Source organism: Hyperoodon ampullatus (assembly GCF_949752795.1).
Source record: "Hyperoodon ampullatus genome assembly, chromosome: 6".
NCBI classification, from domain to species: domain Eukaryota; kingdom Metazoa; phylum Chordata; class Mammalia; order Artiodactyla; family Ziphiidae; genus Hyperoodon; species Hyperoodon ampullatus.
Window position 1 is genome coordinate 58,828,250 of NC_136919.1, and position 25,307 is coordinate 58,853,556.

Genomic DNA, 25,307 nt, shown 5'->3' on the forward strand with positions numbered 1-25,307 from the left:
TAATATAAACACATAGCTTAAATATTATATAAATATTATATATTTAAATACTATTTTCACCAAGGTAAACAAACCATTTAATGACTATAGGATCACGATGGAGACTCTTATTGGCTTTTCTTTCTGTATCTTAATTCCTTGTGGGTTCTGTTCACACAGATGCATGACAGGAATTTCCCTTTGCCTCTTGTTGAATCAGCCCCATCACTAAGCTGATGCCATCTGGCATCCAGATATTACCTCTGCCTTCTGCCCACTTGCTTTCCTTCTTCTTCCTTTTTAATATGGCTCACACCAAGGTTATTTATGGCAATATACTTAAGGCTTGGGTATTGTGTTGCAGCCCCAAGATGTTTTCCTAACCATGCAGTAAAGCTGTTCACGAAAAATCTAATAAGATAAGTCAACATTTTTAAAGTGTAAGATCAAGGCACAGAGGACCACCCAATCCCACCTTTGGAAGGACAGCACCGTTAGGGGTCTCCACCTGGTGTATGCTGCGGTTTGATGGAGGGATGGCTAGTTAAAATGGCGGTGCTGGTCAAGTGTACCCAAGGGAATCACCTGTCTCCCATCACTTGTTCTGAGCCATCCAAGCACTCCTGGCAACTGAAATCACTCTGGGGTGGACCTGACTTCCCTAGATGCCCAATTAGTCTGACCTTCCTCTCTCTGGGATGACTTGATTCAGAGAACAGAAAGTCTAGAAAGAGAAAGGCAGGACATCGAGAACCCACATGCCATCACCTTCTAGGGCACTGGGTGGATTGTTAGTGGCTTGAAGGAGTTAAGAAAATGAAAAATTTTCTTCCTATTCCAAGTCAGATTAGGTTTTTCAAGAAGGCCAGCTGATTAACTACAGTAGCAGTAGACAGCTGTCTTGACAGGTCCTAGGAGTCACCATAGTTTCATTTTTGCTCAAGAAATTAAGCTATCAAAGTGGCCATGCTGTGTACTTGGCTTGAAGTGGGCATGCTGTTCATGCATACATCCCAACAAAGACTGAAAGGAAGGTATAAAAGCAGGAGATGCGAAACCAAGTCAGTGATTTCTTTAGCTTCTATCTGATTAATGAGTATAATTGTATGACCACAATGTAGCTCTGATCCCTCACAAAAGTAAAATTTTGAGGGTTTAAAAAATACCTAGAAAGCTATTTCCATATATTTGTTAGTGGAAGCAACCAGCTGGCATTTCAATGATGTGTCCTAAATCTAATTACTCTCATCAGCTGGAGGCAAATTCAAAAACACATAGTTTGAATAACAGCAGAAGAGAATTCTGTCAGTCCCTCTCCCATTTCCCCCTTTCTAGTGGTAGAATGGCACTGCTATTACCCTCAGAAAAATGCAACTCTCCCAGAATCTTATTTTTTTGTACAAGTCTATCTCAAACCATAATTCTTTCCATGTTAATTATGTAGCAGGGATTTCTATGGATTTCTCAGCTGACATCCTTGGAAGCAAGTTCACTTTATTGCTAGAATTTATAAGGTTGCCTGTGCTTGATCAGCTTCGCTAGATAAAGCCCCCCATCCCTTAGTCTCAGTTTGGGGCTGGATCTTGTTCACGTTGCCCTGCTCAATTAAGAGAGACAAAGCTGCTTAAAGATTCTTGATGTAGGTTGTCAGGAAAACCTGATAAAAACATGGGTGTGTATTAAGGCAAATTATGGCCACCAGTGAAAAGTCAGTTTAGAGAGCAGGACTCCCACAAGTGGGTTAAGAAATCATTTTCTGCAGATCAAGAAAATATACTCATCACAATATTCCTACCTTTGTACCATACGAATCAAATACACTGTAAATAAACCAGGTCTTTGCTGAGGAAAAAGCAATGTCTAAAAGCATTTATATATGAAGCTGCAGCTTCATAAGATGAAGCTCATCAATAGTAAGTTCATTACTATCATGTGACCCACTATTGATATTTATTTCAGCTATTCTATGAGACTAATAACTGTATTTGTATCTTCTGCATGGCATTTAGTTTAGCGGAATATGTAATATACTTCTGTTCTATAAAGTTTTAGTTATTTCTCGGTAGTTCAGTTTTCAGTATTTTACTATAGTTTTCTTCTACACATGTCTTAGAGTGGTTGCTTTCAAACATATTTTTGGCTACAGTGATAACCAAAATTTTTTTTTCATTTTGGGGTTACCAAAAGAATCTGACATTCAATAATGGTATCTCCATATACTAAAGACTTTAAGCTACTGATTTTCCCATAGTATTTAATGAGACAGGCTGGTGATAATATTTTTATTCTACATAAGGGGAAGTAAATGTTATTTGCTGTTTTATTACAGAACTCTCCATGTTAACTGGAGCCAAAGCAAGAGATAATAGTCCTGGACCACTGTTCTTGCTTCTCTTTTCTGTATTAGTTCAGAAGTGACAACCACAGTTTCTAAACATTACTATTTAAGTTAAGCAATGTGGGTCTCTTTGGTGGGGGGGAAGGAAAGACTTGCTGACAGTGTATCATTTTTTCATTATACTATGGAGAGTAATTATAGGTTGTTCCATACATTCAGAAACTAGTCTGTGTGGTTTAAAAAAAGAAAGAATTAAGACCCTGCAAATTATGTTTTTAAAATTCAAAATCAATTAAAAAAAATAATGTGACACGTAGGACCTTTCCTAGGGTCCAGTGTGGTAAACAGTAAAGTGTATTAAAATGTGGAAACCACATACCTTTCATTACATTATTCTACAGCTGTCACTTATTTCATTTTTGTATAAAAGTAATTATTGTTCTGAGCATAACAGCGTACATTTCCTTTACCCTGCACTAGCACTCCAATTACAATCTACTTCAATTGAGATTAATCATGCCAAGATGGCAATTCCATTACACCAAGAGTAAAATTTAATAATCTAATATATGGCTATAGTTTCAATGGTTAAAACTATGTGTTTACTACTTTAGGGATTTTGTTAAGATTAAAGTTACGCATAATGCATCTTAATCAGAATTTTAGTGGAAAACACTCGTTACAAAATATAGTTGAATGTGATCTATGTAATGCTTCTGCTGAAGCATTAAACTCTACTTACAGCTTTCGTTTGAGAGGTATCTAATAAAGAGAAAGACTTTTAATTATTAGTATAAGGTGTTTTGATCTAATTTCAACTTTGTTATATTATTTAACAGCGGTCATAATGCAATATTACTCGCAGAATTGCGCTTTAGACCAAATGACAAAATATAATGTACAGGAGAGCAGAGTTTATTTAGGTAAAATAATACCTATCTGGCTTTAAATGTATTTAATCTAGGAATACGTATAAGGAGTAACCAGCTCCAATTACATGGCATCTTTCCGTGTCTTAAATAGGACCCCTTAGTGGATTCAAGAGTTAATACCCCTCTAAAATGAACTGCTTCCTTCCTCTCCAGCAGCAAGAAGGTCTGTCAAGCCAGGTAATGGCAGGAGAGAAACAGAAAGGTTTAAGCCTTTATATAGTCACATAAAAGTTGCACTGTATTGGGCTTCCCTGGTGGTGCAGTGGTTGAGAGTCCGCCTGCCGATGCAGGAGACATGGGTTCGTGCCCCGGTCTGGGAAGATCCCACATGCCGCGGAGCGGCTGGGTCCGTGAGCCATGGCTGCTGAGCCTGCGCTCCGCAACGGGAGAGGCCACAACAGTGAGAGGCCCGCGTACCGCAAAAAAAAAAAAAAAAAAAGTTGCACTGTATCTTTAACCACTGCCTTTCCTCCAAAGTTCTGCAGTGGCTAGTTGCTTTTTCTTAAAGCCTTTTCTCAAAGAAGTTGCAAACAAAATGCTGTAGCAACTTTATGATACAGAAATAATCTGTTTTGCTTCTTATCCTTTTAAGTAAGAAATGTGTTACCTTATATATAAACCATTTTTCTGTGAAACCAAGTACCATTTTTTTACAAATGAACTTTGGTCATTTTACCAATCTGTATTTTGGATTTCTTTTTTAATCTCTTGATGTTTAGGGTGTGATTCAGAACACAATCTGTGTTCTGGCAAAACATATCAGATTTAGATTCAAACAGGATGACTCAGAAGAGGTTCTAAATTGCTTTTGAATATATAAATTATAATCTTAATTTATATATTATATTTAGTAAAATTTAAACTACAGGTTGAATTTGGAAACCATTTTGTATCCTGAATGCTATACTGTGAGCTCTTGGAGGATGGGTAACATAACATGTCTTAGGTACCAATGCATAGCACTGAGCCTAGTACTTGTATTAAATAAATGAATCTAGAAAATCATCAGTCAGAGAAACTGCTTTGGTCATAGATGAAATTCATCAATAAAGTGCTTTCCTGTATTTTTAAAAATGATGTAGCGGAGAGGCCTATCAGTGTATTGCAGTAGAATCAATATACAGTTATTGGTCAATCAATCAACCTAAGTTTGTCTCTCTTCCTTGTTGCCTCTTCTGAAGTATCTGGAAAATCTGTGCCTAGTGGTCTTACAGATTTCATGGCCTTGATCAAACTGAGCCAGTGTGGGACCTTGATCAAGTGGGGCAAAGACCTGGTATCCATCTGATACCGATCCCAGCAAGAAAGGGAAAAGAAAAGCTAATAAGCTTCCTTTGACCTCAGATATATTTCCCTTACTCTTTCATTTTTGTGAGGGGCTATACTGCAAAGCTGGGAGATGACGAGTATAAAAAGCTGCCTAGGTTTTCACATCAAATCTGCGCTACATCATCAGATGCAGCCTGGACCTTCTCACCTTTGGCCTCTTGGCAAAAGAAAACAGGAGGTCAGATTTTGGAGAAGAGGGTAGGCACTACACTTTCATTTTCTTAGTTCATAACTGAAAAGATTTAGAGAGCAATCATGTTTTGAGAAACACTATGAAACTGATAAATCTCCAATTTGACAGCCCCAAAGCCTCATTCCACCCTTGGTAAGAGGAGTACACTTAGCTCAGAACCCATGAAAGCCACAATCAGTAAGACACTGCTTTCTTTAAACCAATCAGCTTCAAAAGCAGAACAACTCATGGTTGAAAACTTACGAGGGCTCTTCTGACACAGCAGCTCCTTCTTCAAGTTCTTGAGCTTGTTTGTACCATGGTAGCTTGGCCTCTACTGGAAGTTTTTCTGAGAATTAAGTGCATGCACACAAAAGAGAAGAGGTTAGAACCAATTTAGGATTTCAGGGAAATTTCATTTTCTCCTCCCCAGTTCTTGATTTTGTACTACCTAAAAGTTATGATGTCAATAACTGCAAATATGTTTTTAGGTAAATTTCTGCCTATGATGATAGTTATATGAAGAAAATGAAAATCAGATTTTAAAATGTTTAATAACACTAGTCTCTGTGTATATGTCCCCTTTATTATGTTGATTAGCAAAGGAAAGTCTTTTTATTATGAAAATCATAACTCTAGAGCTCAGTATGTGTATAAAGAGTCATTGAAGTATCTTTGATTCTATTTCCTGTTGAAAAGATAGAGCACTATTTACCTTTTAAAACAAACACAAAGTACAATAGATTATATTGTGATACTTTCATAAATTCTAACTTGTTTTTCTTTTGCCTTTTGGCTAAGTGTGGTCTGTTCCATACTGTGAAAAACAAACAAAATTGACACTCTGAAATTCACAAAATGTTGCTTTAGACATTTGACTCATTCAATACCAACCCAAGGCTCTATGACAACTGGAATACGATCAACTTAGGGTCCACAACTCATAATTTGACTTGCTTCAACTATTTATCTAGCTTTGGCCAAACAATTTGGAACAAGCTTCCTAACTACTTCCTAGCAAAAAAATGTGGAGGAGAAAAAGAGAGAGAGAGGTAATAACTGCTCCTACAGAAGTAACTGCCAAGATTCCCATTCTGACATATTTATTAGGGTCATTTATAGGCATATTTGCCTTTACAGTATGAGCCAGTGAAGCTCTATCACCATTTTATAACAAATAATTGTAAAGATGAAAGAAATATGTCTATATATGTGTACACCATAGGATTATATGGCATTTTAATGATGTTTAGAGAGCCAGACTCTACTTAGTTGTGAAAATCCAGATTTTATTCTTTTTTTATGGACCATTTTTAAAGTCTTTATTGAATTTGTTACAATATTGCTTCTGTTTTATGTTTTGGGTTTTGGCCCCGAGGCATGTGGGATCTTAGTTCCCTGACCAGGGATCGAACCCACACCCCCCACACTGGAAGGCGAAGTCTCAACCACTGGGCCACCAGGGAAGTCCCTAGATTTTATTCTTGATAGTTAACCACAAACTGCTTTTCTTTCTCTGAAGTGGCTGGGTAAAGGACGAATGAATAAAGAATGGACTATTTTAAGTTAGGGGCATCACTTATCCTCTATGTCCAACAATTGTTTATGGTCAGAAAACAAAGCCAGTGAGAAATATTGATGTAAAAATGCCAAAGCCAAAAGGATTTGCTAACATTTTGAATCCAGGAAGATGGTTCCGAAAATACACACATCATTTTACAACTAGCCCACCTCCCCCAGATAAATGACTCGGTCAATGAAGCCGTCTATGACAGCTCGAACCATCCCTGTCTTTCAATAATGAAGAATTCAGCTTGGCACTAATAGTAAGCTTTTAATACTTTACTGTCTTTTTGAACCGAACTCTGTCAGCTGTATCAGTGGCCACTTCTTCCTTTATATATATTTTTAACACCTTTATTGGAGCATAATTGCTTTACAATGGTGTGTTGGTTTCTGCCTTATAACAAAGTGAATCAGCTATACATATACATATATCCCCATATCTCCTCCCTCTTGCATCTCCTTCCCACCCTCCCTATCCCACCCCTCTAGGTGGTCACAAAGCACCGAGCTGATCTCCCTGTGCTATGCAGCTGTTACCCACTACCTATCTATTTTACATTTGGTAGTGTATATAAGTCCATGTCACTCTCACTTCGTCCCAGCTTTCCCTTCCCCTACCCCGTGTCCTCAAGTCCATTCTCTATGTCTGCGTCTTTATTCCTGTCCTGCCCCTAGGTTCTTCAGAACGGTTTTTTTTTTTTTAGATTCCATATATATGTGTTAGCATACGGCATTTATTTTTCTCTTTCTGACTTACTTCACTCTGTATGACAGACTCTAGGTCCATCCACCTCACTACAAATAACTCAATTTCATTTCTTTTTATGGCTGAGTAATATTCCATTGTATGTATGTGCCACATCTTCTTTATCAACTCATTTGTTGATGGACACTCAGGTGGTTTCCATGTCCTGGCTGTTGTAAATAGAGCTGCAATGAACATTGTGGTACATGACTCTTTTTGAATTATGGTTTTCTCAGGGTATACGCCCAGTAGTGGGATTGCTGGGTCATATGGTAGTTCTATTTTTAGTTTTTTAAGGAACCTCCATACTGTTCTCCATAGTGGCTGTATCAATTTACATTCCCACCAACAGTGCAAGAGGGTTCCCTTTTCTCCACACCCTCTCCAGCATTTATTATTTGTAGACTTTTTAATGATGGCCATTCTGACTGGTGTAAGGTGATATATCATTGTAGTTTTGATTTGCATTTCTCTAATAATTAGTGATGATGAGCATATCTTCATGTGCCTGGTGGCCACCTGTGTATGTCTTCTTTGGGGAAATGTCTATTTAAGTCTTCTGCCCATTTTTTGATTGGGTTGTTTGTTTTTTTTGGTATTAAGCTGTATGAGCTGTTGGTGCATTTTGGAAATTAATCCCTTGTAGGTAGCATTGTTTGCAGATATTTTCTCCCAGTCCATAGGTTGTCTTTTTATTTTGTTAATGGTGTCCTTTGCTGTGCAAAAGCTTTTAAGTTTGATTAGGTCCCATTTGTTTATTTTTGTTTTTATTTCTATTACTCTAGGAGACAGATCCAAAAAAATATTGCTACTATTTATGTCAAAGAGTGTTCTGCTTATGTTTTCCTTTAGGAGTTTTATAGTATCTGGTTTTACATTTAGGTCTTTACTTCATTTTGAGTTTATTTTTGGATTTGGTGTTAGAGAATGTTCTAACTTCATTCTTTACATGTAGCTGTCCACTTTTCCCAGCACCACTTATTGAAGAGACTGTCTTTTCTCCATTGTATATTCTTGCCTCCCTTGTCATAGATTAATTGGCCATAACTGTGTGGGTTTATTTCTGGGCTTTCTATCCTGTTCCACTGATCTGTATGTCTATTTTTGTGCTAGTACCATACTCTTTTGATGACTGTAGTTTTGTAGTATAGTCTGAAGTCAGGGAGCCTGATTCCTCCAGCTCCGTTCTTCTTTCTCAAGATTGTTTTGGCTGTTCGGGGTCTTTTGTGTTCCCATACAAATTTTAGAATTTTCTGTTCTAGTTCTGTGAAAAATGCCATTGGTAATTTGATAGGGATTGCATTGAATCTGTGGATTGCCTTTGGCAGTATGGTCATTTTAAGAATATTTATTCTTCCAATCAAGGAACATGGTATATCTTTCCATCTGTTTGTGTTGTTTTTGATTTCTTTTATCAGCATCTTATAGTATTTGAAGTACAGGTTTTTTGTCTCCTTAGGTAGGTTTATTCCTAGGTATTTTATTCTTTTTGATGCGATGGTAAATGGAATTGTTTCCTTAATTTCTCTTTCTGATATTTTGTTATTAGTGTATATAAATGCAACAGATTTCTATATGTCAATTTTGTATCTAGCGAATTTACCAAATTCATTGATGAGCTGTAGTAGTCTTCTGGTAGTGTCTTTAGGACTTTCTATGTGATGCATCATGTCATCTGCAAACAGTGACAGTTTTACTTCTTCTTTTTCCATTTGGATTCCTTTTATTTCCTTTTCTTCTCTGACTTCTGTGACTAGAACTTCCAAAACTATGTTGAATAAAGCTGGCGAGAGTGGGCATCCTGGTCTTGTTCCTGATCTTTGAGGAAATGCTTTCAGCTTTTCACCGTAGAGTATGATGTTAGCTGTGGGCCTGTCATATATAGGCTTTATTATGTTGAGGTATTCCCCCACTATGCCCACTTTCTGATGAGTTTTTATCATAAATGGATGTTGAATTTTATCAAAAGCTTTTTCTGCATCTATTGAGATGACCATATGCTTTCTATTCTTCAATTTGTTAATGTGGTGTATCACATTGATTGATTTGATTGATCTGCAGATACTAAAAAATCCTTGCTTCCCTGGGATAATCCCACTTGATCATGGTATATGGTTCTTTTAATGTATTGTTGGATTTGTTTTGCTAGCATTTTGTTGAGGATTTCTGCATCTATGTTCATCAGTGATACTGGTCTGTAATTTTCTTTCTTTGTGATATCTTTGTCTGGTTTTAGTATCAGGCTGATGGTGGCCTCATAGAATGAGTTCAGAAGTGTTCCTTCCTCTGCAATATTTTGGAATAGTTTTAGAAGGATAGGCGTTAACTCTTCTCTAAATGTTTGGTAGAATTCACCTGCGAAGCCATCTGGTCCTGAACTTTTGCTTGTTGGGAGTTTTTAAATCACAGTTTCCATTTCAGTACTTGTGATTTGTCTGTTCATATTTTCTACTTCTCCCTGGCTCGGTCTTGGGAGATTGTACCTTTCTAAGAATTTGTCCATTTCTTCTAGATTGTCCACTTTATTGGTGTATAGTTGCTCATAGTGGTCTCTTATGATCCTTTGTATTTCTATGGTGTCAGCTGTAACTTATCCTTTTTCATTTCTGATTTTATTGACTTGGGCCTCCTCCCTTTTTTTCTTGATGAGTCTCACAACCTTGTTTTTTTTTTAAATTTATTTATTTTTGGCTGCGTTGGGTCTCGTTGCTGCACATGGGCTTTCTCTAGTTGCGGAAAGCAGGGACTTCTCTTCGCTGCATGCGCGGGCTTCTCATTGTGCTGGCTTCTCTTGTTGTAGAGCACAGACTCTAGGCACGCAATCTTCAGTAGTTGTAGCTCACGGGCTCTAGAGCACAGGCTCAGTAGTTGTGGCGCACGGGCTTAGCTGCTCCACAGTATGTGGGATCTTCCCAGACCAGGGCTTGAACCTGTGTCCCCTGAATTGACAGGCGGATTCTTAACCACTGCGTCACCAGGGAAGCTGTCACCACGTTGTTTTTAACAGCAAGCAATATGGATAGTAAATCAGACATATATTTCTATAATATCTCCTTTCAAGCAAATATATCTGATATTTTTCAGCAACAGTCTTCTATCAACTTTCTGAGCCAGGAGAGAATTATAGCAATACATAGTGCTTAAAAACAATGTGCAAGCAAAACGACTTGAAAGATTTTTAGAAAGAGTTAAGTCCATTTAGTAGAGTCTAAGTTACAAAGAACAGCTATTAAGAACGCTTGGGATACTTAATTATATTCCAAGGAGTTGAAAACAGCACTGAATATGTACAACAATGACAAGACTGGTTACAGAGCCCCTGTCAAGTTACCTTTGGGTTTATAGCAGGGAGTGGGTATGATGCATTCCTCTTTTATGTGGGGCTTGGTTTTGGGGCTACAGCCTCCGGTGTGCATTCCCCGATGGTCGATGCAGAGGACCACACGGTACCTGAGGCCCTGGCCACACGTCACTGTGCACTGGAAAGAGAGTGTAAGAGAGGAGACTCATAGGCAAAGCCTTGTTTACTTTTCTTCATTTCCCACCTGAGACTTTTTAAAGGGCTCCTTTTACAGAAGGACTCCTGGTGGCTTTATACCACTTCTTACTAGTCATGGGACCTTTGTTCTATTTGGCAATTTGAAGGTGAAGCTGGCTGAACATTAAATCACTTGCAATTTCTTAGCTTTGGATTAGTCAGTCAGCCTTTCTTAAGCACCCACTGTGTGCAAAGTCCCAAACCAAGTTGCAAAAAGGAGGAGAAAATAAATTATAGAGTGTGCCCGATTTTGATTACCAAACTGTATGTCAATTTTATTAGTCACTTTGCTAATGACTATAAGGTCCAAATTATGGGAAATGCCAGCTCCCATGTGGACATTAACAATTTTTTAACTTCCATCATAGCTAACTTATATCGCTGCATGGCTGATCCAATTGATTATAGTGATGTGGAAAAAAGACGTTGAAAGGAACTGATTCAATGGCCAGATGTAGACAGCACCTCCAGTGGTTCTACATGCCTGGGAGCAAGTCTAGATAGAAAGATGTCACAGCTCTGATCTGCTGCCACAAAGCCACAAGGCTAAGTGAATAGCCCTTTGTCATCTCTGTGGCTGAGGGCACATCTTTCCATCTCACCGTTCCATCTCCTGTGCCATTTCACACCTTTTTCCACTAGCAGCCAGGAGCCCCCAAATAACATTTTATGCTTAAGCTGCTGCCGTGGCTTCCCTAAGGTCTAGACCATTTTGGTTTTAATTAATCCCACTTCACCTCCATTCTAATTGTTGCTATCTTCATTTCATATTTTTTTCAGTGAATAATATACGTAGTTTTCATCTTAATCCACTGAAGACACTTTTTGGACACAGACAAAGTAGAAGAAATAAAAAATGAAACCAAACTTTTGGTCTACTGAGCTTGACCATCAGAACAGCATACAAAGCTTCAGGCTCAGTCATCGGCCTCAATTTTTCTTGACAGACATTTGCCTCTTCTTGCCATTTGAGGGAGTGTCATGGGGAGTGATAGAGGTTTCTTAAAGTAGCTTGAAGATGTTTGAAAAGATATATATATATATATATATATATATATATATATATATACATATATTTTCCTACTCATTTACTTTTGGCGGGGCTCGATTCAGGGTAAGCCTACTCTGGGGGTTAAACGGGTAGGCTTCTAGACCCCTCCAGAGGAGAAGCGGGGAGCTGCACAGGGTGGGTGGTGGGGTCATGATGAGGAGAGGGAAGAGTGGACTTACTCTCCTAACGAACAAAGAAAGAAGGCACAGTTACCGGAGACCACTCCTGTGCCAGCCATTTAGGGCAGTCAAAAATGTTGCAGGGTTGCACGATGGGCATCTTAGGGGTGTACATGCATTTCCACTCTTCCACTGAGGTGACATGCCCCTGGATGTCCTCCTCCACACAGGAAACTGCCCGGCTCTGGATGCCCCCCCCACACGAGGAGGAGCACGCGGTCCACGGGGTGGCCTCCCACCTACAGAAGCAAGGGGAGTCATCAGGGCAGACACTCACACTGCCCACCTCCTCAGTGAGCTTTCCCACCAACCCCTTCCCAGTGCCCTTTGGGGCGATCAGGTTCTGAGAGGCTACACTCCAGAGAACCAAAAGCCAGCTCTGGCCTGAAATCTGACGCGTCAGAGAGGATTCGATGCTGGCAAAAGTGCTCTGTAAGCCTCAAAGCTCTACACAAATGTAAGAAATTACTCTTTAAGAGCTGTCTACAAGGATAACTGTGGGGTCTGTAGCCTACTCAAAAGAGGGCTGTTCAGTCCTTCTTCTTTCAGCTTCAGTGTAGATTCTGAGTGTGTCTGTATGTGTGTGTGTTTGTGTGTGGGTGTACGTGTATATATAATATTTACATTATTTTATATTTTATAAATATATTTGCATCTATCTAATAGCTATCTATCTAAATATCTATCTCAAGACTAAAATTGGTTAATCAGTTAACACTAATAGTTTGTACCTGGGATAATACTTTTCATTTTCGATGCAATACTTTATTACTTAGCTTCTGGATACTTTTACATGAGAAGCTCAAGAAAGATTCAGGTAAACCAAATACTCTTTCTCCCTTGCTTCTACAGTCATCAACTTTGGGAGTACATGGATTTAGCATAATTCTGATGTTCAAACTGTATCATCATTTGGAGGCAAAATGTTAATATAGGCATTATCTACTTGCTCCCTAGCTGCTAGGGCCAGGGGTACTGACAGTTAGCACTCCCTAAAGAACTCCTGGAATTGTGAAGAAGTTTGGCTCTGGTTCAAAGGCTGATGGCATTGGAATCTACAGATGAAGTAAAGTAAGGGAAAAAATAACAATATTGTCAATAGCACTTAAGAGAATTTCATTGATTTTTCAGATCTCTACACAGCTCTGGTGCATCTGGGACCAGAGGCTGAGAGATATCTTTGCCCGGTTCTCTTCTCTCTTCCCATAGGTTTAAAGAATGTCGTAGTTTTTAACAATAAAAACATGGGGACTGGGCTTCTTTTTCTTGCATATATAGTCTGCTTGTTGATAAGGACTGCTAAAGATTTAAGATTTCTCTTAGAATTATGAGAGATATCATTGTAATGAGAGAAAAACAAAATGTCACCAAGTTGATCCACTTGAATAGTTAAATGTAAAAATACCACACAGGCATACCGTGGAGATGTGAATTATTCTCTACATGGGATTTCATGTGTATTGTGAGCCTGCCTTCTCTTTTGCAAGAGCCTGGATAATGTGTGTTTCCCAGTTACAGAGAATTTTCCTCCACATTTTCTCTGCACTGTTCAAGTCTAGGCAACAACTGTTATCTCCACTGCCAACAGCCTAAACATGCTGCCAAATACAATATTTTCCTATGCATATTTCCCCAGGAGACACATAAGAAAATGTTATTATGGGGAAACTGAGGTCCTCTGTTTAGCCCTTTCGAGACTCTCTGTTCCCTTTCAAGAGAAGGAAGCAGCTCTGTAGAGAGTTTCTCTTCCAAAGGGTAAGGCCAGTTCTCATTTGTCTCCATGTAAATCTCTGGAGAGCTGGAGGTGGATAACAGGTATGATTCAGACTGAAATTGGGCTGAATGTATACGCACAAATTTGCATTAGACTCGATTTGACAGTGAACTGAGAATATGCTTTGAACGGACATTTAATCTCTTAGAACATTAAGATGCCATAAAAAGAGCACATTTTCTAACTGGTACTCTAACATCCCTAAACTGGACCCTTCTAAAGAGACAGTGATTAATTTCTGTCTCAACACTTGGACCGGATCCATGGTGTAATTTTGTAAACAGTACTAAGTATCCTTTTCAATGTCAGTGATCACAGAAAGACAAATGATTTGAATATTATTCCAAGTATTTATAGTATGGTTCCGGCACTCAACTGTAGTTCTATATGTGAAAAGTTATAATGTGAATCCTTGCATAATAAGAGGATTATGTGGAATTTCAAAGCAAAACATCTCAGTGCTTTAAAGAAAGTATAACAAAAACTCAGAGAGGGCATCAGTTAGGATATCTTAAAACAGGGACCAGGTAAGTATTTGGAAAAAATATATATCCAAGAATCTTGCCCTGGAAGAATAAGAGATGACTTCATATATTTTAACTCCTTTGGCTTTTAATTTTTAAGTACACAGTGTATTTAGTTTAAGAAATTCTCAAAATTAAGGATTATGTGGAAAAGTTACATATATTAAGTATAAATTAAAGATTATTCATCAGACTATGTTCTTATATCATATTTAGATATATGTTACAGTCTAAGACTGAAAGCAAGAAAAAAGAATCTAAAAATTCTTTGTTTGTGTTAATGTTGTGTTTTGTATCTACACTTGTGGTCTTAAACCCATTCAAATAATTTCAATAAGTAAAGCCTTCTGCCTTGATCAGTAAGTAGCTACCCTCTGAGAACCATTTTTGAGCCTTAATTCTTCTTAAGAAATGAAAACATATTTGTAGAAATAACTTCCATTTAGTAAGGCTTTATCAATAAAGCAGAATATCTAACTTTAGAATTAGTTTAGTAACAGAAGTGCACAGGGTAAGAAAGATAGTCTGTTTATTTGCTACTTGTCTTTTCCCATTGTGATGCATGGACAGGCCAAAGTGTGCAGAAGACAGGGTGCAAATAAACCTCAAGGAGTTTCATCTCAATCTCTCATTGAGAATATTGAGCTTCAGGCACTTGGGGGAAATCTGAATATATAAGAAATCAAGTTTAACCTAAGACAGGCATTAGTCACATGACAGAAATATGAACAAGAGAGATCATAGATATGAAAGAAACTGAGGAGTGCCATTACAGGAAAAACATCAACTTGATGTTCTCACCCCTGATACCCAACTGTGCCTTTATCTCGAAATACACGGTCTTCACCCAACCAGATACATGCGTCCTATGAATACTTATTTTACAGATATAGGAATTAAAATCAAATAAAATCTTGGTTCAGTTAAATTAATCTTTTTATATTTTCATTCCATTTTTTTTTCAAGTTTGGTTCTGGATCAAACCAGCAAAAGGATACATCAGTAGTATTCTAAAGTCATTTATTGTCTTTATCAATATAGACATAGGAAAGTGGGAGGGAGCTGATGAATGAAGTAACTCCTTAGTGGAAGAACTTTAAAAAAACCCCAAACAATTATATATAGTATTAATCAAGTACCCCTTTCTATATGCTACCATTAGAATGGTGATAAGTGAGTTCTGGGCCAGTCCCTGGAAGTATGTAAGTAGAGGCTGGATGACAACTTGTATTGGTTTATACATGTGTGTGTGCATGTGTGTCTGTGTATATATATATACATATATAAAATATGTCAGAATACATCAGTAGCAAATACACATATATGCATATTTGTATAAATACATGTGTTCACATATGTGTGGTGAATGGGTGCGATTATTGGGGAAGAATGGGAGAATGAAGCATCACTGGGGAGCTGGACTAAAAGACTTCGAGGTCCTCTTTTTGTATTTCAATTCATTAAGTATTTGAAGATTTTCAATCAAAGATTTGCTTTATTTTACAGTTCAGAATAAAATTATTTTCTGGGCTTTGTTTAGTTTGAAATTGCACAAACCACCGTGGATTATTTCCAATTATTTGTGATCTGATTTAAACCTTGGGTTCTAAACAGCAGCTGACTCCCTGAAGTCCAAATGAGCAAAGAGAATAGAGCAAAGGTCTTGCTTAGCACAGTGGTGGCTTCACACCCAAATCTAACTTTTGCTCTCTGGGGAGCTGTTTCCAATGTGGCAGGCGATACACTCAGTAGCTAGAGTATTTTTCAGCTTCTCCAGTTTTCTTATGAATATATTAATAAAGAGAACAAGTTCTTTTAAAAGTTCCTCAATCACTTTAATGACTTTTTCTAGTTTTAAAAAATACCGTACTTTAAAAAAGCAGCATAGTACATGGAATTTTATGTTTTGGTAAAAAAACACACAAAAAACCTCCCCTCCCCATGAAATGTTCTGAACAATAAGGATATGAAAAAACTGCCTTTTTGTATTTAATTATAATTTCTTTGGAACAAAAAAAGGGTATTCAAACCCCTATGCAGAGTAATACCACATCTGGAATTCCACATTTGTGGTATTGGGATAATAATTCAGGCAGTGTTTGTTTAACAGTTAGCAACAGTGCTTTAATGACTAGGGTCCTATTGCAGAGGAAACATAAAAAAGGACAAAGGGAGTGAAAGAAAGACATAACATAAACCCATACACTGTATCTAATCATAGTGAATTACTGTGTCCACTGCAATGTAATCTGATCGTATCTTAAAATGGTTTTTGAATGACAAGCTTACGGTCTGAGCAGACCAGTGTTATTCAAAAGCAGAGCTCAGGATGGATTGCAAAACATACTATCTACCATCTTATTTTTACAGAGAAACACAAAATCTATAATATATATATATATATGTATAAAAGAAGCAGAAGACTAATTTACTAATTCTAGCATCAGGATGATTGATTTACGTACCGAGGAAGGGGATGGTAGAGGTCATAAGGCATGATCTGCTTGTATCCGTCACTGTTAGGAACAATAATGCCAACCCTCTGAGTAGAAGGTACACACAATAAAATAAACACTAAATGATTACATTATACAATTTTTTTAGACAAATGCAAAGTAACATTAATAAATTGTCTCTAAAAAACAACACTAAAACAGTTCAAAATCTTTATGCTAGCATCTGTTTGAGGATGGGGCAAGTTCTTCGAAAGGGCACCGTTTACTATAATTAGTTCTCTGATCCAGGCAGGAAATACCAGTGGAAAGGGTGGTAGTAAGAAGACTGGGCACCTCATCATTAACTATGACACAATAAGCTTGTAAGTGTTCTTTAATCTCCCCAATTATACATCCTATGAGGTCATTATCATCATCATTATTAATGTTACTTCCAGATGCTCAGCAAGCAATTTTACAGTTACACTCTCACTTCTGATGAACGAGAGAGCTATGTATAAGAGTATGTACCTGGGAACTGACAACACTATGTAGCATGCATTAGCAAATAGGTAATGCACCCTTGGCAAATCTGAGGATTTTAGTAAAATCTGGAAAGCAGCCACTTGGTTATTTTATAAAGGGAAGGGGAACTAGTGAATATAGTAGGCAACGATCAACAAAAGCGCATTCCCTACCAAAATAAAGGTAGGGCAGTTAAAATGTGATAATAAAGATGAAAGATCTTTTTTTGTGGTCTATAAAATGTGATATGGCGTTAACTGCTATTATGGTGGTGGTTGTGACTGTTTTGACTGTTGTTAGTATACCTGGTGCTCTGGGGAACCTGTGAGATTTAGAGATAAAGACTAAAGGAGCCATAAGAAATGACATTTTAGGCTGTATGGCTAATGGATTCACAAGAAATGATATTATAGGCTGTGTGGGAGTCCCCAGAGGCCTTTAAGACTCCAATAAAGTACACTAACTACCTCACTGATTTCAAGGAAAGCCTCCAATTGGCAAGACTTTCTTCTTGCTGAGTCCCCTTGTTTGTGGGAGATTTATGACTCATGAATCTCAGATAAAGGGGCTAATACAACAGACTCTCCATCAAGAGTGGGAGACAGAGAGAGCTCAGTTCACGGATGTCATGTATTTGCTGCAGCAAGGCATGGTAGGTCATGAACAGAAGACACTTATTTTACCACTGACAAACGAGAGCAAGTCCTTCTTTTGAATACTGAAGGAACTCATGTATTCTATTTTAGGATGACTGGAACTCAGGTATTCCGGGATATTCTGGGATGAATATCCATATTCAATATAAATGTTTGTATTTATATTTAAATAAATACATTAAGACTCACTCTGATCCCATCCTCTGACATAGGATGATACAGTACGTTCTTTTTATATGGCTAGTAAACCTAAGCTTTTGGGTAGAGTGAGCAAGGTATACTGCGGAACAGAAAGATAAAAAATAGCACTGGCTGGACATCATGCCCGGTAAGGAGAAGAGAGGGAGTAATAAAAAGGGTAGTTCCTGAAGAAATTACTGAAAGGTAAGGGAGAAATGAGAGAAATGAAATTTGAAAGAAAACGAGAAACAAATCTTTGAATACAGATTTCTCTTCCGAAGAGGTACAAACACTGGAGTAGTAATTTGCTTATTTATCTTACATGACTACATTTTCTTCATTTATTTGTATGACTAAAGGTATTCATTTATATAACTAAACTTTCATGGTGTGTGTATGTGCATTAATCTTCAGTAACGATGTTCATGAAAATGGATGCTGCCTTTTGAGGAAGTTCAAAATCCCATAGCTCTAACAAACACAAGAATGGGATGAATATTAACATTAAACTTTTCTCCCTGTTTTCCAAGACAGAGAAACTTCCTATTCCTTTCTGCCTTCTTTTGACAAGAAATTGGATGTGAAAGGTTAATCCTGTCTTTGGTTAGAATCATGTGATCTCTTTCCAATAATTCTTCTGCCTAGTAATTAAGGAAAATTTCTTTCTAAAAGAACTGTATTTGATAGAATTCCAACCTTCCAAAGTTCTTCTAATAACTTTGGTAGTTAATTAAGGAACACAGACAACTGACTTTGCAGTTATATTTTAGCTAACCCTAGTATCTTCACTCATGCCTACATCCAGACCTAAATGCAGAAATGCATATCGCTGTCTTCGCTCCTGAAAAAATTTATGGCTATGATTTGTCATTCTCAATATTCGAACGAACTGTTACAGATCTCTGCCAACTGATTTATCAGCTGATGATGTTTAAAATGGAGGCAGTAATATTGAAGGAGACAGGCTAGAAGAAAAGAAGGGGAATGAAAGAGGGAGTTACAGAATTCAAGATGTTGGGCTTTGCATTGGACTGATTTAGAAATCATGTTTTTGTTTGAACAAGGAGCTTTAAACCTCGATTCAGCAAAACTATAGCTATATTTGTCTTTCTATGGCATAGGTCATGGTGAAGACTCATAAAATGACTCTATGGCACCTGTGAAAACAGAAAGATATCAAAACAATGGTGCTCTGTCCAGTCCTGTTAATGCATATTCATGTTCATGGGCTCTGCTCTCTCTTGGGGTTCATGCCATGGCCCTGGCCTTTCACCACATTGTCACAGAGGGGCAGGCAACACTGCCTAAACTTAACTCTCCATTGCTTCCTTTTAAGACACTTAATCTTTTTCTTAGGCAAAGTGTATCTATTGAAGAATGATGGAAAAGGATGCCATTTAGGGACGTGTCTGAACATACATGCAGTGGGGAAGGAGGCAAAAATAATTTAAAAAAATGATCGCAAAGGGAAATGTAATAAACAGTTGGTTTGGGGGTAAAACTACTCATTCTCCATTGCCTTCACTATTCTGATTGCTCATGTACTTCCTACACTGGGCAATGACTTGATTCCATCTAAAGCCTGTCAAATCAAGGGTCGTGATGGGAAGAAGAGAAGATGAGGATGAAGAAGGGGTCACTCTGGACTCATGTGATATAAGTAGAAGAAAGACATTGCACATCATCCTCTCAAAGTCCACACCTTGCTGAACTGTCCAATGACAGGAGAATGCTGCCATGTTATGACAAACTCATGGAATAAAATATTATGCAGCATATGAACATGAAGTCTTTTGAACTATTTTTAATGACATGGAAAATGTTCAAATGTAATGTCAACTGAAAAAATCCAATACAAAATAGAATGGACAATGTAATCCACAATACTAAGAAAACTTATGTGCTCATATACCACCTATACAATCATTTTTATAAAGCCTATATGTGTGTGTGTATGTGTATACATATGTGTGTGTATGTGTATACATGTGTGTGTGTGTACACATAAATATATTAGAAAAGGACCCAAAACAGTTGTTAGTTCCTGGTGTTTGTATTATGGGTGGGGTTTTTTTGCTTTCTTCTTTTTATATTTCTCTGTTTTTAGGAATTAGAACTTTTAAGTAAAACAAAATTCAAGTCTGAGAAAGCAAAAGACAGAAACATTTGGAAACATGATATAAATGGATGAAATGAGGCTATCCCTTCAATTCCCATGTGTCACTTAAAGATGACTGAGCCTTTGTCCTGAAATCATGTCAGAAGCTATTATAGAACAATATCCCTGACTTTAAAAATAAAGCCCTCTTCAGGCTCACACTACTCAGGTGTGAAATTTACATATTGTGACATATCTCTCTTTCCAAGAAAAGTCCTAATATAACTAACTTCATGAGCACCTAATTTGCAAGGTTCTGGGTTCTTCTTACAATAGAAACGAATCATAAGGGGTCGCTTTCATGGTTTCAACTGTCCCTTCCAGTGCATCTCTCACGAACTCTTGCCTCTTCTCCAGGGCTGCAGAACCTTATTTCTAACATCCTGATGGCTGGATGTACTCTCAGTATGTCAAGCTCAGTGGGTCCAGACAATTCATTATCTTCCCCTACAAACTGCTTCTTCTCCTGTGATCACTGTTACTGTTCAGGGCACTGCCATCCTCCCATCCACCCAGGCTGGATACCGTGGCGGCATCATTGCTGTTCTCTTTCCTGTATTCCCTAGAGACAGGAAAGTCTTCCAGTAGTGATGTCTGCCAAATACATCTCTGTGACATGAATTTAGGCCCTCTCGCATCAGTCTCCTAAAAGATTTCTCTGCCTGCAGGCATTGTCTCCTCCAATCCAGCCTGCTCACTGCTGTCATAGCAACAGATACTTTACTTCCCAATGCAGCCCATAACACCCAATGAAAGTTCTTAATCAAGGGCTACCTCTTCTAAAGCCTGTCCTTATTTTCCCTCTCAACATGTAGCCAGACGCTTCTCTCTTCCTCTTCCAAATACCCATAGCGCTAACTCCCCTCATCACTTTTAACTGTATACTATCTTTTAACTATGTATACATTTTCTTTAGGTTAACAATATGGGACAAAATCCATATTGGTTCTTTACTATATCTTTTAACACAGTGCCCTGCACAGAGGCAATTCATTAATAATCAGTCAACGAAATCATGCCATTGATGTGCAGACACAAAAGCAAAGCTACCATCCAGAATGAAAGCAAGCAAACAAACAAGAACAAGGTTAAAAAATCTCCCAAACAAACTGCCACTCACGGTGCACATCTTTAGTCCCACTCCTTGCCTTTTGCTAGCTCCGCCATCTGTATGAGGGGCAGGCTGTTTTAGAGGGTAGTTTGGCTGCTCTGACAAGCAGAGGTGATTGGGTGACCTGGGGCAGAGAAAGGACAGCTTAATGGCAACTGTGCTTCTAAGCTGCTTGGCTAAGCTCTACATCTCTTCCACTGGGCATCTCCCAGAAACAGCCATGACAGTCTTTTAAAAAATCTTCTCTTCCCTGTCTGTCTCATATGTCTTTTCAGGTATCATACTGCTTTGTAACTGCACAATTCAACTTCCCTCGGGCAGTGTTGTGGTCTAGACTCTCGTTGGCTTTACTTTGCCTTTGCCATGGTACCAAGCACAGAACTTGGCACAAGATTGGTACTCAATAAAAAAATGAATGAAATTGTGGGTGGTGGGGGCAGTTCTGGCACAGAAGAGAGTGATTCATCTTTTCTCAATAACTCCAGGCCAATAGAAACCAATCTCTTCCCAAGCAACTGTTCAGAATGGGGGAGGAGAGAAGTAATAAGAAGTTGGCAGAGACTCAAGCATTTGCTTTTTCATGAGTGGCAGAGCACAAAGGATTATAGCATAATGAGGACAAGGACCCCCTGAGGAGTTGGGAGATGGAAGGTCTGTTCTCCTCTCTGCCAACTCTCTTTCTGTGTGACCTTGAGTGCATTGCATTTGGACCTCTGTGTTGGTCTTCTGCAAAATCTAAGTATTGGATGAAATCAGGAGTTTTAAGATGAAGTAAGAATGGGTGCCTGGAAACCCATCTCATGGAGCTCTATCTTACCTGTCCCCTTCCTAGTGGCTGCTAAGGGCAGAAATCAGAGTTCTGTGGACCACAGATTGAAAACCACTGAACTAGGTAATCATCTCAAAAGCTCTCCTATTTTAAAACTTGATGACTTTACAAAACACCGTAGGTTTCCCTGTCATTTAAAGAGGCAAGCTGGAGATCCAGCAAATGAGGAAATATTCTGTAAATAGGTTACAATTTTTTTTAAAACATAGTAACTGCTAGGCAACATTCATTTATCTTTTAGAAATCAGACCAAAAAAGCCCTGCTTCATTGTCTAGGATTTGAAAACATTTTAAAGATACATATTCATTTTCTGCTATAAAACCAACTACTGGAGAGTTTTTGATCATTTGATCCAAAATATCATAATTTCCTTATATTTATATTTCTGTGGTTAAACACTTCTGATATTAATGAATGCAATTTCTGAACTGCTTTTAAATAAATGGGGCTAATATTTCCTTGGGCTTTGTTTAGCTTTTCCTGTACTGTCCCAAGTGATTTGGTCATTGTTTGATTTGAGTAAACATCAGTATTTACATTTACATGAAAAAGGCATGTGTAACCCAGGTTTGTGGTCAATTCAGAGATCCAGGGCACCAAACTTTGCATTGATATGGTTGGCAGTTCTGTGCTGGCTGTGGAGGTGTATGGTGGGTTTAAACCAGATCTCACAGGTTGCTGCAGGCATCATGCAGAACAAGGGTACCCCTAGGATATGATGACACCAGGGCAGGTGACCTGAGTTTATGTAGCATAGGAGCTGCTCTGGAAGCGGAGGTACTTAGGTCAATGACCCAGCTTTCTCCTGCCTGCCCTGACTTGGTGCAAATCGCATAACTTCTTTGGGCTTCAGTATTTTCATCTGTAAATATAGATGATAATCCCTGTCTTGCTAACCTCCTGGGGAAGGTAAAACTGGATGGAGATAACAGATGTGAAAGCACTGTAGAAACTTCAAACAGCAGTTAACATTGGGCCAGTCATGTTATAGGGTTGGTTCTCAATAACGATAGCTGACTTGCATTGAGCGCTTGGCATCTTGCTGAGAGCTTTACGTGCACCATCTCATGCACTCTCTATAGTTCCTGTCTGACAGGAATACTATACTCATTGGACAGATGGCAAAACTAAGGCCTAGAGAAATTAAGTAAAGAAGCTACTTAGCTAGTAAAGTCAAACTGAAAAATGGAAGTAAAAAATGAGGATGATGATAATACCTGTCCTATTAACTTACAAGTTAATTAAAAGATTGCATATAATTACACTTTTAAAAAGTTTAAAATGTAATATATGAAGTGATCGTTATTATTAGTGCTGAACTGGCTTGGTGGAAGAACAGAACAGTAACTGAGTTAGAGTTGATTGTGTGATACTGTGTGGTAGGTCTATAAACTTGGGAAGGGTATGACCATGTATTCTAAAAAGCATCAGAACTCTGCTTTATTTATCTCATCATAAATGCAGGAAAGTGCAAATGGGATTTTACGATGGTATTTTTTGTCCCTTATTCATTAGCTACTTAAAGTAGTATATTTAAAGGAGGTTGAACCAAAAGAAGGAAGTTGTTACTTTTCTAAGTAATGTACCTACTTTTATAAAACAAACAGAGCTTCGTGACTAGGAAAACATTTCATTATACTTTAACTGCCAACTGAGAAAACCATTTTCTAGCCCTTACATTGAGTTCTCCTTTTTTGGAGATGGACATGGCATAAACCCCACGCAGATTGAATGGCAGTGTCTCATAGCTGGTTAAGTGGGGATTTTAGGAGTTGCTAATTACCTTAATTTTTCATGATCATGATTTTTTTAAAAATCTGATAAATGTGATTTGCTTTCATGAAGCAATTTCCTAGGAATTTACGTTTCCTATTGTTAAAACAGCAAATAGAGAGCTACCTCTCTAGAAGACCCATATGCAATTTTAGAGTTCCAAGTCCTTTCATGGAGGAGAAAGCTGATTTCTGGAGAGTTTAGGAGTTTCTCTGAAGGAACATCAACATTATCATAACGGTGATCTTAGTCATAATAGCTGCAGCCACTCACATTTATTGACTGCTTGTCGTGTGTCAGGCACTCTGCTAAGCTCTTTAAATGTATTACACCCTTTATTCCTCATGACAGCTCTACGAAGTAAGTAGCTATTATCCTTACTTTGGAGGATGAAAAAACTGAGGCTTAGTGAGAACAAGTAATTTGCCGAAGGCTACCCAAACCAGTAAGTGACAGAGCCAGGATCCCAAGCCAGGCTATGTTGTTCCAAAGCTCCCCTCCTAAATCACCATGGTATAGTGATAATCACTGTATCACCACTGGACTAGTTGGTCACCAAGTTAGTGTGACTGGGTTTTATAGGTCCACTGTACATACTGTCGCTCACGCTGCAGATTATTTCTCTTGCATTAGGATTTAAGTTGCATTAGGATTCAGTTCTGAGATTTTGTTCACACTTCGGTCCCATGGCCAGGGAGGACTTATGCAATTTGCTGTCAAATTAAATGGAGCCGGACAAAATAAGTCCACTTGAACTCAAAAGAACTGCCACTTGGGGCATACAAGTTTGGGCATTTGCTTAGGACTGCTGCTCTGAATTCCTTGAGGGAAGGGGGAATCTGGATGTAGTTTCAGCAAAAAACAGATCTGTTTGCTAATGACTGTGACCATGATAGTGTGATGAGTGGGAGCTTTTTTTGCTTCTCCAACCCTTGCCAATTTAAGCCCCCTTCATTACTGCCTTGGAGAGAAAAGCAGAGGTCTGTGCCAAAAACACCCAAAAAAACAAACCAAAAATAACTTGAAAAGGTGGTTCTCTGATCTTCTCACAAACAATGTCTTGCACAATTCCCCCCAGGCAGCCTTAACAGTCTTACCAGTCTCCTAGACTGAGTTATGTAAGGCCAAATGTAGCCTTTTTTTACATTGAAAGACACTCTGAAAACATAAGGTGCTTATTAGCTGAACTAAAACTATGCCTTTTTAGTTGTTGCTGAACCACAGGTATACATTTGGAGGCTTTCTGGCCACATGATAGACTTTATCCTTCATCCAAGAAGCAATGATGACACAAACCATTGCACAAATCACCAGGTACTGCGTTAAAAAAAATAATTTCCCCTCGTGTAAAACAGAAGCCATGATTATAGCATGGCAGGCACAAGGAGGATTTTACATTTGATAAGATTCCAAGTGTCTTAGCTACTATAGTGTTGAATCAATGAAGCAGAAAACATGTTAAACACATCCAGATCTCTGATATCCAGAAGGGCCACGCCTCCGGACTTCTGG

At 38.2% G+C, this 25,307-nt stretch overlaps 1 protein-coding gene across 2 annotated transcripts in view; it reads right to left on the reverse strand.

Moving 5' to 3' along the window:
* The window catches only part of ADAMTSL1 (ADAMTS like 1), a gene marked incomplete at both ends in the record, with an annotated part of 469,161 nt that overhangs the window by 249,731 nt on the left and 194,123 nt on the right, over positions 1 to 25,307 (reverse strand). The window contains 4 exons of one of the 2 annotated variants that reach the window (XM_079706139.1): positions 5,015 to 5,099; positions 10,393 to 10,540; positions 11,864 to 12,068; positions 16,593 to 16,643. In XM_079706139.1, coding sequence (XP_079562265.1) covers positions 5,015 to 5,099; positions 10,393 to 10,540; positions 11,864 to 12,068; positions 16,593 to 16,643 — 489 coding nt within the window. The remainder of the gene's footprint in view (positions 1 to 5,014; positions 5,100 to 10,392; positions 10,541 to 11,863; positions 12,069 to 16,592; positions 16,644 to 25,307) is intronic. The other variant, XM_079706140.1, reaches the window with a different exon arrangement.